At 30.5% G+C, this 14,374-nt stretch overlaps 1 protein-coding gene across 1 annotated transcript in view; it reads right to left on the minus strand.

Annotated features, from left to right (window-relative positions):
* The window catches only part of LOC124530162 (elongation of very long chain fatty acids protein 6), a 37,360-nt gene that overhangs the window by 4,739 nt on the left and 18,247 nt on the right, over positions 1-14,374 (minus strand). The window contains exons 2-3 of the mRNA XM_047104156.1: positions 14,023-14,160; positions 833-1,054 (exon numbers count right to left, since the gene is read on the minus strand). Of these exons, the coding sequence (XP_046960112.1) occupies positions 833-1,054; positions 14,023-14,160 (360 nt within the window). The remainder of the gene's footprint in view (positions 1-832; positions 1,055-14,022; positions 14,161-14,374) is intronic.

Consider the following 14,374-nt stretch of genomic DNA (forward strand, 5'->3'; position numbering starts at 1 on the left):
CAAATAGAAATCCAGCATAAAAAGTATAAAAATTTCAGCGAGCCAAACGAAACGGAAAAATAGAGTTCAACAGTGAATAGATTTAAGCTGCCGACTTTAAACGGGCACTTAGCGACTTACTGAAATATCGTACATAAAATACATTATGTAACGTCTGTAATAATTACGATATTATATAATACTGTTCACTTTGATGCATTTGACATTGTACAAGGTCTTTTCATTCAAGCATTAAAATTTATCTTTTAAACTATTAATTATAGGCTGTCCTTCGTCCTAACAAAGACTGCTTTATATCGAATAAAGACAATCGTGCAGATCATACGTGTATATTTTTACTCAGAAGAGATTTATTTTATCCAAATTAAAAGAGTTAATTAAGATAGTAACGAGAGTATTCAACGACAAGTTGTACTTTCTTTCTTATCAACATGCTTACATGTTATATAATGGCTCTTATTTTGCAACCGATAATAATATAAATATTAATGTTTATCCCGAGAGCAACATCACGTCACCTTTCACGTTCTACGATAAATTTGAAACTCGCAACTGAGTACCTTGAGGGCGAATTCGAAATCGTTGCTCGTGAGCTTAATTTCCTATTCACGTATAAAATCTAACACTCGACTCTCGACTTCACTTCTGTTTTCGGTATCAAGGTTGCATATAAATAAATAAAAAATGATAGTTGTCAATCATCATACACACTAGTGGACTATTATGTTGTTATGTCGTGTTGCGAACTACACAGAATCGTGTTTTTTCATGCAATATAATGTCTAGTAATTCATGAGAAAATAAGACTTGCATGTAAGTATATCATCATTACCTGTGCACGCAGTAATTCATGACGACGAACCAACGCGCAGATGACGTATACTCGGTGAAGGAGAACCAGGTGTACAGCAGGACAGTGATGTGGTGATACCAGTGGAGGAAGATGAGCGGCTTCTTACGTAACACGATGAACACCGTGTCGCCAAGCTCAGGCAACTTGGACAGAACGAACATCCAGGTCCAGAAACCGGACACTTTATCTTGTTCTATAAAACTGAAAAAGATAAAACAAAATGTCATTTTTGTGTTTTCATTTGTTTATATTTTGCCTAATATAAAATTAAATTTCCTTTACATTTTATTTATAACAAGCGTTGTATACAAAATTTTAAAATTTTACAAGTAGAGATTTTGTAACTTTTAAAAATAAAGACATAAAATTAAACTTAGTATTTCTCCAAAAACCAAAACCAGAGCTAAATAAAAAACTAGTTTTTAAAAAGGTTCTAAAAATAGATTCCTTCTGTAGCTATATTTTTTTAAATTGAAGTACAGTTTAGTAACAACAGAAAACTCTTCAAGTCGGACTGCTTACAATTTATACTGAGAATATTGAATACTTGTCATTTTGTATGCATAAAATCTGCAACTTTTACGTTACGAATTCATAACAGCTTTAAAACATTTTTTTTTTTTTCTGTGAGAACAATTTATTTCCGCATAACAGTGACGAATAAAAAATCACAAAGTTTGAACGTTACGAATAAATTGTTTTTAAATGGAACTCGAAACTTAAGAACTATGCGAATTTCCATTGTACAGAAAAATATTGCAGAACTTGCCTTTCAACCATACCAACTAAGTACCTCGTACTTTATAAAGAAATGCTATTATTTTTATTATTTCGAGTCTAATTTTTTTTTGGTTTTAAATAAATAGGGTTATACTATATTCGAATCATTTATGTATCGTTACATTGAGGTACTCTTAACGCCTCTACGTCATGACGATGTTAAGAATTTGTTTTCTACTTCACCGTAACTTCCACGGACGCCAGTGCCCTACATAGCAGTTATATAAGCATAAATACAAACAGTTCTTATCTAATAATACCATTTAAGATTGATCAGATCATCGCCAGTAAAATGATTGGATACAGCAATGCATTCTAAGTATCCATGATCCCTCGTGCATGCTATTTATCGTATTATCGGTATTACGTAGATTATGTACTTTTTTTATCATTTGAAGACAATATAACTGTTAAGCTTGCGTGAGTTTTGATAATTAAATACGCAATTGACACAATACATTTTTTTTCTCATGATTTATTTATGATTTAGTTTAAGTGTTAATTGCACTTAGAATCTATTATTACTAGCTATTGAACTAACACGTGTATGGGTCTAACCGTACGTGCTGGCTTGTGTTCTATTTGAAGAAATTTATTAAACGTGCAAGATTATTACAAGCTTTTCCGGACAAAATGTCTGAGAAAATGTGTCAAACATACATACGTTTACGCGAGAAATTACGTGAACGAACGTCGTCCGACTGACCAATAGACGGTAGAAAGTGGTGTGTTACATAACGACGGAACTACAAAAACTCAACAGGCAACATCAAGCAAGACGATTAATTAACGCGCTTACTTACACCAGCGATGAATGAAAGTAGAATGCGCTTCGGATCACAAAACGCTATAGGCGAAGAATTAAGTTAATTTTAAATATGCATATTCTGCTACGAAAAATACCTATTATTACCTATTATTTATGATAAAGCTAATGTTGTTTGTTATATATGTATGTTAAACATCATAGAAATATAAGTATAAACATATATTCAGTTTTAGTTGTTTTTACTCCAAGAAAAGTAGCTGTATAAAATGAACAAAACCATAAAAATATTCTTTATAAACGTTGTCTGATTTAAATAGCTACAAAAAGTATGTTTACAAAATATGATTAATGTCTCGATACTCTTGTGAGATTACCGAATGCTGCCAAAACTATGACCTACAAATACGTCACATTCCCGCTTTCAGTACAAAGTTTAAATTTGCAATCCTCATGAAATACGAATGTGTTCGCATACATTTAAGGGAATGTTTAAACGAGCCTGTATTCTCAATTTGACTTTGACCGTGACCGAGTAGTCTCCACGCTCTGGAAATAATGATCAATCGATAAGGGGCGATTAGACAATAATATCGGGATAAAGACTTTTTTCAATTAATATAGTAGAATATTCTACTTTCTGCTATTGTAATATGCGATACCGTATGATTTACTTGGTGTTAGGGATAATTGCAAACTCATCTGGGTAAATGGTACCTATTCATCATAAGTCCTACCACTAAGCACGAATGCTTAGTATACACATAACGTATGACGTGAATATGTTCATAACATCATAAGGAGTTTATTTAAGAAGAATTGTATAGAAAAAATCGGCAATGAGAAAGCTTAAAACGAGAAAATGTATAATAGAAAACACGTACAAATATAAATTGAAACAAGAACAAAAATACAACAATTTATCCGACCTTTAGCGGATTACTCGACTTTGGTATACATTTGGCTAACTTTTATCCCAAAGGATCGCCAATGAAAGTCTTAATGTTTAGTTTGTTAGGGCTAGATCGAATCTCCTTGCCCTTATAGTTCATGAAAGGAATACTAATAGCGTATATATATATATTTTACCAATAATTTGCTTTTACCTAGTAAACGGAGGCGGGATTGGAATATTGCCAATTGGAACTAATCTTTAAGAAAACCAAAAAAAAGAGCTCAAATAGTATGATTACAATTTTTTTTTATCATACTATTTTTTTTATATATAAAGATTATGTATTTCGTAAATATATATATAATTTGATTTGATAATAAGTAATTGAACCTTTTTGGTTGGTCTCACTGGAGTGTAATTTATCGATACCAAACAGTCACCTCAAATGTTACCCCCTCGAGGGGTAAATAAAAAAAAAAGTAGTACGTAATAAGGCCACAGGAGCCAACCTATCTGCGTACCAATTTTAATCTAAATCGTTGCAGAGAGTCATTTTCGCAATTATAATACGTAATAGTACAGATAACGAATAGTAAGAATTTTTGTTTTAATCAAGGAACAAAATACATACTACACGACAAACGTATAGACCAATGCAATTAAAGCAATTATATATGTGACCAAAGTCAATATTGTGTTTTATTATTAACATTGTTTCGAATCAAAGTAGGAAAAATACGTGAACACTCTAGAGCTAACAAAATAAAGCTGTAAACGTCAAACGCGTAAAACGTGGCTTTGAATTGTACAAATATTTGATCGGCACTACAACAAGCTCGCAAGTGATTTATTTACTCGTTTACGTAAACCCGTGGAATTATTTATAATCTGACCCTCAAGGGCGACTTTGGTTTCATATGAATCATATTGATTTGCATTTATATAATTCAAGGGAGCTCTTAAGTAGCTTTGAAAAAAAATATAATTTCATGTGAGCACCTTGCCCAAAGAATGCTTAATTAGCAAAACATTTTAGGGTTTTATTATATGTATATAGGCACTTATGGCACGTGGCATGCGACCACAATTACCCTATGAATATCTCTGTATTACTTGAAATGTATAAGTTGTCTCCGTTTTAATAGGTGATAATTAATTAATAATAGTTGTAAGGTAAGAATTTTAGAGCGAAACTTATTCCGTATAAATTAGTAGACACGAAAATTATTCTACAAACGTGTTCTTTTATATATTTCATTAATGAAACCATAAAAATATTTATTTAAGGAAAACTACTTAGTTGACCATTAGCTATATCGAAGCGATCCAGGAAAGTAGCAGTGATAAACAAACTGTACTGAAAAGATATAAAAAGATCTAGTCTGGAACCAGACAACAGCACTTACATTAAGCGATTCGTTAAGTGTAGCGCTATCATTAAGACAGTTGAGCGCTAAGCATTATTACACGGTTAAATGTCAAATACCTTTAATTTTCTTTGAAAACGGATTAAACCGTACATACTCGTATATTTTTGTACATGTCGTAGGATTATATTAACCGAAACAAATTCTATAATGACGTTCTTAAAAAAACATTCCAGGAGTGAGACCGGCAAAATCACACAGAGTCGGAGTTAATCAATCAAATGAGTAATATTGAGAAATATTTTCTCCAGTATCTAATCCGTGTTTTGGCAAACATCCTAGGGTTCCAATAAAAATGCGAAACGAAAAATTTTCCAACGACACCTAAATACGTACTTGTTACTTCACGGCTTTGTAGCTATATACAAACAATATTTATAAAGCATAACACATGGTATAATAACAAAAGTTTTTGCAAAAATAATGACTCGTGTTTGATATTTTTTTGTCTGATAAGATTCATTTGATTACGCGGTAGCAAAAAATCTACCACCTTTATTATGAGTACACGAGGAAACTATAGTTATGTTTTATATTAAAAAAAAGGTATTTTGCCATATGAATCATGGATGGAATTGTGTATTGCATATTAAAATATACTATAAATAGTACATTTTATATTAACGACGTATATTGATCGTTTTATACAGGGATACAATCAAAGTAACTCATATTAAAAGTTAGTTTTGGTTGCTCATTTTCCCCCATGCACGAATAATCCTTTTGAACACAAATTTTCACGAAAAATATATAAAGGAGGTTAATATATTTTTCTAAATAGCACATTTTTTAGATCAATATAGCTTAACCGAACCAAATTGGCAATAGAGAATTATCAATTCAGGCGAACGCTGACAAAACCATAACATTAACTCAAAAACTATGAAGATGAAAGTAAGATTATTTGTTCCAATAATATCAGAAAAGCCGTTAACAGTATATACTCTTTCATTGATATTGTTCTTAGTTATTTTTCACACAAAAAAAGTAATAATCCTTATTAAAATAAATAACATTTCGAATACTAACTTTTTTGAATTTAAAGCATATAGTGTAATTGTCTTTTACACCTTGTAATTCGAATGTAATGTAAGAAATAAAAAAAAAAAAACAGTGAAAAAATACATGACGCACAATATCGAGCACGGAACTTGCACTTAAGTCTGTTGGCGAATATATGAAACCTAATTGGTTAAAAAAAAAAGATCCATATTTTACACGGACGAAGCCGGGACGAGAAGCCCTTTTCTAGAAAAGTCTTAGATTTGCAAAATAAGAGCGTCAGCGCAATAAAAAATATTTTTGAAAAAGTTTCTAGGTATTAGGTACTATATATTACATATCACATGTTTGTTATTAATTTAAGATGATATATTGAAGGAAATATATTTTACACATCGTAACAATTATTATATCACACTATTTAAAGAGATTGCGAAATGTCATTGACCATTAAAAATATGAGATAATCGTCTCACGTCGACTCTGATGATAAACTTTTGATCATTTAACAACGAAGAGTTTTAACCCGGGATGTATAAAAACATACTTTTTGAACTTTGAAAAAAAACTTAGTTTCTTACAATTTATTATATAAGAATATTATTTAAATTAATTTCTAATAATGTTAAGTAAATTCTACACTTGGTAAACACTTTAAGAATTGATAAAGACTTCAATAATGTTGACAAGGACCTCTCAGATCATCTTAAATAGTCATGTAAAATAATCTCCGTGAAAAGAAAAAAAAATAATCTTCATAGAGAATACACCTAATTTTAAAAATTAATTTAAACTTTAATCATTTACTTATTTAATTATCAAAACGTTGTTAACGTTAACATGTTTTAACGTATGGTGATTAGCTTACAGACATGAATAAAACATATTCTATTCCACATTCTTGATAACACGTGCACGCTATCGGGGGATGCTACATTTTTTTTAAAGTATGTAGTAATTCAATTGTTCACAAGTTTCATAAGCACTAATATGTCCCATTTGTACCAATTAAACGAAATCTTGTATGTATATTGTAATATATCGTAATATTGTAATATAACGAAATCTTGTATATATATGTAATGTATTACAACTCGCTATAGCGACGACATAGATCAGAGTATATACGTATAAGAATTAAGTACGACACTTGACGTTTAAAAATTCTTATGCATTATACAGAATATAAAACCATATACAAGAAACTACATGATGTTTTCCACACTACCGACGACCTCCGTGGTCGAGTGGTGTGTACCGGTTATCATGTGTACGCCACTCCGAGGTCCTGGGTTCGATTCCCGGCTGAGTCGGCGTCGATTATCATTTGTTTTCTATGTTGTCTATGTTGTCTTGGGTCTGGGTGTTTGTGGTACCGTCGTTACTTCTGATTTTCTATAACACAAGTGCTTTAGATACTTTCATTGGGATCCGAGTAATATATGTGATGTTGTCTCATATTTATTATTTATTAAAAAAACACTAAAGAACTAAAATATAATTGTATGTGCAATTTCGTCGTTATTTATCTATTCGAGGGACTTACGACACAGGAAAGTCAGCGTCGAGTCGTAAAACTTGTCTTAAACTGAATGGCCTACCGTTTTAAAACAACACCAACTGATGTACACTATACAGCTAATTGTTACTCTACTATAGACTATTTACTTGCTTCCAAATTCCTTATATTCTGATATTTTCTATAAATTCAATTCGTCAATCGCTATGTTAATTTTCTAAGCGAATTCAAATAAGCAGATAAGCTATTTAAGTATTTATGGTTTTAAATCAATTACAACTACAAAATTATCATTGCTTATTGGCAACTATACCGACACCACAACTATTATCCCGATACGGTTATTTATTGGCCACTCAAACTCACGTGAGCTAAAACGTGATCGAAATTTGGTTGGCTAATAATTGAAATACGGGTTTATTTAAACGAATCGAAGATCTTCTCTATTCAAGTGCCAAAACCAACATCCGTTCTTGATATAACTGAACCTACATTTGTGTGGCAGGCGATTTTTTTCCAATTACATTCAAATTTAATCGTTGAATTGAAATCATTATTATTCGTTGATTTTTTTTTTGACGACCTCCGTGGTCGAGTGGTTTGTACACCGGTTTACATGGGTACGTTACTCTGAGGTCCCGGGTTCGATTCCCGGCCAAGTCGATTCAGATTATCATTAGTTTTCTATGTTGTCTTGGGTCTGGGTGTTTGTGGTACCGTCGTTACGTCAGATTTCTATAACACAAGTGCTTTAGCTACTTACATTGGGATCAGAGTAATGTATGTGATGTTGTCTCCTTTTTTTTTTATTTAAAAATTTTATTTACTAGCTGTCGCGGCTTCGATCGCGTTTCAGGGTGTTGGTTGTCACGTGTTAGGAAAAAAGTAGCCTATGGAGTTCCTTTCTTGGAGTTCATGTTTGCTTCATAACAAACTTCATGAAATTCTGTTCAGCGGCTTGGTCGTAAAAGAGCGACATACAGAATTACTTGCACATTTATAATATTAATATAGATTATATTCACGAACTGATACACAAGCATTACTTTTCTATACTAATCGCAGTTTGTATCCGTAAGATATAAGAGAAAAAAAATTGTTTTCCCAAGCTAACGTAAAAAAAACATTACACACATATGGAATAATACAGAGCGATAAAGTTACAGACTTATTAATGTCCGAACGATAGTTATGTTCAAAATATAAAATGTAAATATGTAGTAAATGTAAATTTAAGGTAAAAATGCGGAAATTAATTAAAGTAGTTTTTGTAATATGTTACGTGCGCTTGCTTGTTTACACTTTACGTAAGTAATATAAAACCTTCAATATTTAGTTATAAACCAAAAAAAAAATATATAATTTCAGTTTCGAATGCAAAAACATAAAGTGTAAAAGTCAGTCTGAGACATTGGGGTCAGACAGATACGTCATTGGAAAGTTTCTGGTTCGGGTATGAATTATTGTGCTATTTTTATGTGCGAATAAAATTACCTAATAATATTTAAACAAAATATTATTATGAGAAATAGAATGGTATAAAACAATTTTACCTCAAAAATTAACCTCATTAGTAATACATTTATAAAGATCACGCCTATTCTAATCAAGTGTTTCCTTATAAATAGAATGTAAACACACAGAAAAGGTTTTATATGTATTAAAATAAACTGTAATATTTTTCTTTTAAAAATTCAACCTCAGTATTTTATCAAAGACAAACCACAAAAATAAAATCGCGACGCAAACGATATTTCCACTCAACAAAGTGCCGCTGAAACTTAAAAGACAAAATACAAGAGCCCTTCGCAAACCTCTCTTGATTCGCGAGGGTCAAGTCTTGATAAGAGACGAACCAGAAACTGGCTGAGTATTAAATTTTCGCACCCTCTTCTCTTATTTTTTTAAATTCATACTAGCTAGGCGGACTGGCAGATAAGTCCCCTGATGTTAAGTGGAGACCACTGCCCATGAAAACTGGCACCGTAAAAATAACCATTCCGTATCATTGTTAATGAACCACCAACTTTAGGAACTAATTGGTGTATCTTGTGTCCGTAGTTACACTGGTACTTACCCTTAATACCGGAACACAACAATACTAATTAGTGTTAAGTAGGATATGAAATGAGAAAGAGTATTCATTTATTCATGAACTCTTTAAAGCTTAATCTTTGATGTTGTTTGCTTTGAAGTAATTTCTTTTTGCATACTTAATATTACATAAAATCTCAAACTAAATGGTCTGTATAGTTTATTTATGTATTAAAGGCGTTGATATATAAGTTATGGTTGCCTGATTTGAGTTGTATTTAAACCTTTTATTATTATTTTTATCTTCTCGTTCATTTACTCTTGCCAGAATATTCGTGACTACGAGTTTCTTTTGAGGCTCTTGCGATCTTCTTGCAGCTATCAATTAACTGATAGATGAGTAAGTAACTGATCTGATAAGGTTAGCCCATCTTACTGCGTATCAACAACGTGTTTTTGTTGCTTCCACTGGGCATTAAAGAAGCGAAAAAAAGCAATCAAAATAATTTTTGACATTAAAACATTTAAGGCTAATAAATTATGCTTCGTATAGAGTGCATAAAAGGCGAAACTTAATATGCTATAAGACTATAAGAGAATTAGAATCTAGAGAAGGTTTCGATTTATCAGTGCACTAGCAATAATGAACCATTGCTTAACGCTTTCTACCACCAAAATTGTGTTAAATTTGTTTCTTTAAACAAATTTAAAATTAAAATTAACGAATGCTGATGAAAAATCAGTCGATTACAATGATTCAGTTGCAGTTAGACGAAACGATGACAAATAGGTCGCGATGAAAATGAGGTCGTGTAATTTATCTAGCTCGGTACGTCATGGCGTGAACAAATGTGAACGTACAAGATCGATATAAGATACAATTGAAACACAAAAGTGGACATTACAATAGTATATTTCATATACATCAAAGTTCAGGGTCGTACGATAAAAAATATCAAATTAGTATTCGTTGTTTTTATGCAGGATATGCTAAATTAAAACAAGATGATAATAGTAATTTGCATTGAACTGTAAAAATTTAGGTATATTATTTCGTATATCTAATGGCACTCTTACTACGTTGCATCGAATTATTGATAGCTTTTAACAATAATACCACTATTATTAAATAAATTATTCCAACATGCATGTAATAACGAATTAATTTCCATAGAGATTATTTAAGGAGACTCGTATAACTACTTATACAAAAAAACGTATTGAATCTATTTCTGTGTTTTTATTTAATTGAAATCAATTTAAATCTGTGTCGATTTAGCAATTGAACGCCTAGAATCTACTTGTACAAACCGCTTCATACAAGCCCATAATCAACTCGTGTAAACGTAATGAAGAAATCTACATTTAAGTTTTTGTTACCTTAACATATCGATGTTTAACTTTGAATAATTAACATATGCACGTATGTACTGTAACTATTAAAATTCAATTTCACGGATGTTTTCGTAGAGGTATGTAGGCGTTTCTTGATTGATTAATTTGGCGAATAAATTCTAACAGTCTGTTTTAGCTGAAATTTTTAGAAATCCTTTAAAATTAAACTAGCATATCTCTGTGCGGTATAGTTTAATCATTATCATGATTTACTATATATTTTCATATGTGACTACTCAATGATAGGATAGAAAAGAATCATCTTTCTTAAGTACCAAAACTTGAAATAAAATAGAAAGGACCAATAAATTGTCTTAAGGGCGGTCTTTTTGAACAGCAAGTGAAAAGTTTTTTCCGTTTTATTTTAAAAAAAATTAATGCACAAACGTTGAGTATCGTTAAAAGAGCGATCTCTCCCAGACAACATTTGGATAATAACACGAAATTAATAATGAGGTGTACCTACAATTGTAACAAAAAATATATAAAACATATAGTAGTACTTAGACACATAGGTACATAATATTTATAACCATAAATATATACTCAAACATATATTAATATATACATATTTACATTTAACATATGTACAAAGTACATACATACCGTTATATAAGTAATGTAGGTATTTTTACTTTAACTTATAAATACGTTAAAAAAACTCATGTAATCATATTAAAACGTAAACATTACTTAATTAAATACATGATATTAATAATAAAATTAACATTGTATTTTTATTTAGTAAAGTTTCAATTTTAAATCGACTCGAGGCAATATTAGCGATTCACGTCCTTATTTGATTTGCTTGTTTATACTAGACTATTAGTTAATATCATAATATTTCTCGTAAGTAATACATGGTATATTAAAAAATTAAACAACGCTTAATGTTAAGAGTATAAAATAAAATCCAATACTTCCTTGTACATACTGTTTATAATTTTATTTTACGATTTTCATTTAAACTTACGCTATTCAGTGTAGAATACCTGAATATATTTTATTATTTAGTAATAACCAAAGGAAAATGGAAGAGATCGCGGTTTTAGTGATAAGGTCGCTTCTTTTGCATCTTTCTTGAATGTTATTGGTGTAAAATAAGGAGTATTATGATATGATTTGAAATCTTTGAAGCATATCGCGCACATTAATACCTACCTACATTAGAGGAATAAAATTAAAGTTTTGACATTTTATCTATGGAAATAAATGTCAAATGTCAAACTGATTAATTCTGCAAAAACAAACTCGAGTAATCGTGAAATAATACAGAGTAAATTGCATTATTAACTGTAATAATTATAGCCTACAAACCTGTGATTTGATCCCATCCCAGGGCCAGTTAAATCTGCTTGTCGCTAATATATTTATTGTCTGTCAACTATTTAACACTATAACAATAAGATTGATTCTTTAACATGTGAGTTGATATGTTTTTCAATTTAAAATATCATAATATTTTTAAAAGTAAATGATGTTTTTTCATTTACTTTTAAATTAAAAATTACTTGATGGTATCTTTTTTAAATTTATTTACTTAATTTAGTTCTTTAACTACTTAATTAGAATTGTTTCAAAAACTTGTTACTGATAACTCGAATATTTAAACTAAGTCAACACTTTCATTTGAATATGATGTTACAAATTAACCCGAATGAATATTTTGTTAAAATTTTAAACCTTCATTGAATATTCTATGGAAAACTGAATGTCATTTGGAAACAATTTTATTATTACAATTTACATATTTAACGTACATTACATACATACAATTGACTCCTAATGTAATTTATTTAATTACTTCATTAACGTATAAACGTATAATGATGAATAAACATATGGTATATTTAACTTGGTGGTAAGAGTTTGCACAAGTCAGTATGGGTAGGTAAAATATACTCAATAGTTTATCTACCGCCACAAAGTACTACGTAGTATTGTTGTGTTCCGGAAGGCAGGGTTAGCCACCGTTACCGTTACACCGGCCTAAGGAACATGACTTCTAATTTCCCGAGATGGGTGTTGTACTGATGATGTAAGGAATGGTTTATATTTCTTACTGCGCTACGGTCTACGTGCGGTGGTGATCACTTTCCATCTAGTGGCCTATTTGCCCGTTCATCTACATATCTGTACTTATATTATGAATGCGATATACTTTATCTGTGTATAAATGAAAAAAAAAATAAAAAAAAATAACATATAGCAAGTACAGTAGGTATACCGTCTAATTAAAATCAAGTAAACTCTGTCGCATATATTTATATATTCTATTCCGTTACGTCTACATTTTCGTCGGTCGTTATTATTTTTCGATTTTTATGATTTATTTATTTATATAATTATATTTTGGCTTTATGATTTTTAAGCTGAAAATCGACAGATCTTTGACATTGTGGGATATAATATATCGATGTTTTTACAAGTGTAGATGGTATGTAATATGTTATGTTATACAATTAATTTTACCTTTTCTCTATTATACCTTGAGAATAAACAATAATAAGTTATAATTACCCTTTTTCGTTGATACAGCTGTTTTTTTAATATAAAAATTATTAAATGGAAAGTTAATATGCAAACTTAGTGTCGCAGCCAGACACACCTTTTTAATTTAAATTTTAGTTGACATTTATATCATTGCTCGTAGTATTTTTGTGAATCGTTTATCAAAAATAAAAAAGGACTCTACTGTATTTATAACAAGAGCTAATATTGTTCAAATGCGAACGAATTGTAAACTTTCGCTTGACGATGGTTAGCGAATAAAGCAATAGACACGCACAAGCACGCGTAGCGCATACCTACGTGATCCGGTGCGTCAATTCGTTAAAGGCATACAGGAAAACGTCACGCCTTTTGTGTTACACTTATACGAGTCAGATTGGCTTCATTTAAATTAATTTGACTGGAATTCGCCAATTTACTACTTATTATTTGACTTTGCTTATCTTGTAAATATCAGTTACACTAAAACGTACAAAGAATCACTTTTTTAGACTGAAAAAATCTAAACCAAACCTAGTAGGTAAGAAATATTTAAAGATACGCTTACTTGATACTTTATGTAATGTATGTTAATGTATAAAATAAATATGTATTAAAGTATGATTATTGCTTTGAAAATCTATAACAAAAATCTTATTATTAATATATTATTGATTTCTGTATGCTTATCATTGATAAATTAAATGTATGTGATTAGTACTAGGCATAAATGCATACATTTTAAATGCAATGCATTGCGCCAAGCATCAAGCCCATTATTGTATCAATATCTGTAAAATTGACGTGTAATTACTACTGTAGTATAATAAGTACATATTGTAATGGTTGGACCTCACTCACCTTGGCACGCAAATGGAATGGTACAGTCCGTGGTTTCGCAGAACATGGATGAACTCGGGCAGGGTCCGACAAGCGCCCATGATACTGAATGCCGCTAGCGCACTGTTCCATACTATCAAAGTACGGCGCAATTCGAACCTAAGGAAAGAAATATTATATTAGACATTTTTAAAACATTAAAATCATTTGTTAATTAAAACAAAATCTGTATTGTTATAGACTTTCACACAAATCCATTAAGTTTATAATATTTGTTACTTTAAAATGATATACCGAAAGAATAGGCGTGGAAAAAGAAATAGGACGAAATTGATAAACCTTTATGAATTCAGTAATTCAATTCGTTTCTAAA

The sequence above is a fragment of the Vanessa cardui genome, chromosome 6 (genome assembly GCF_905220365.1).
Source record: "Vanessa cardui chromosome 6, ilVanCard2.1, whole genome shotgun sequence".
Lineage (NCBI taxonomy): Eukaryota > Metazoa > Arthropoda > Insecta > Lepidoptera > Nymphalidae > Vanessa > Vanessa cardui.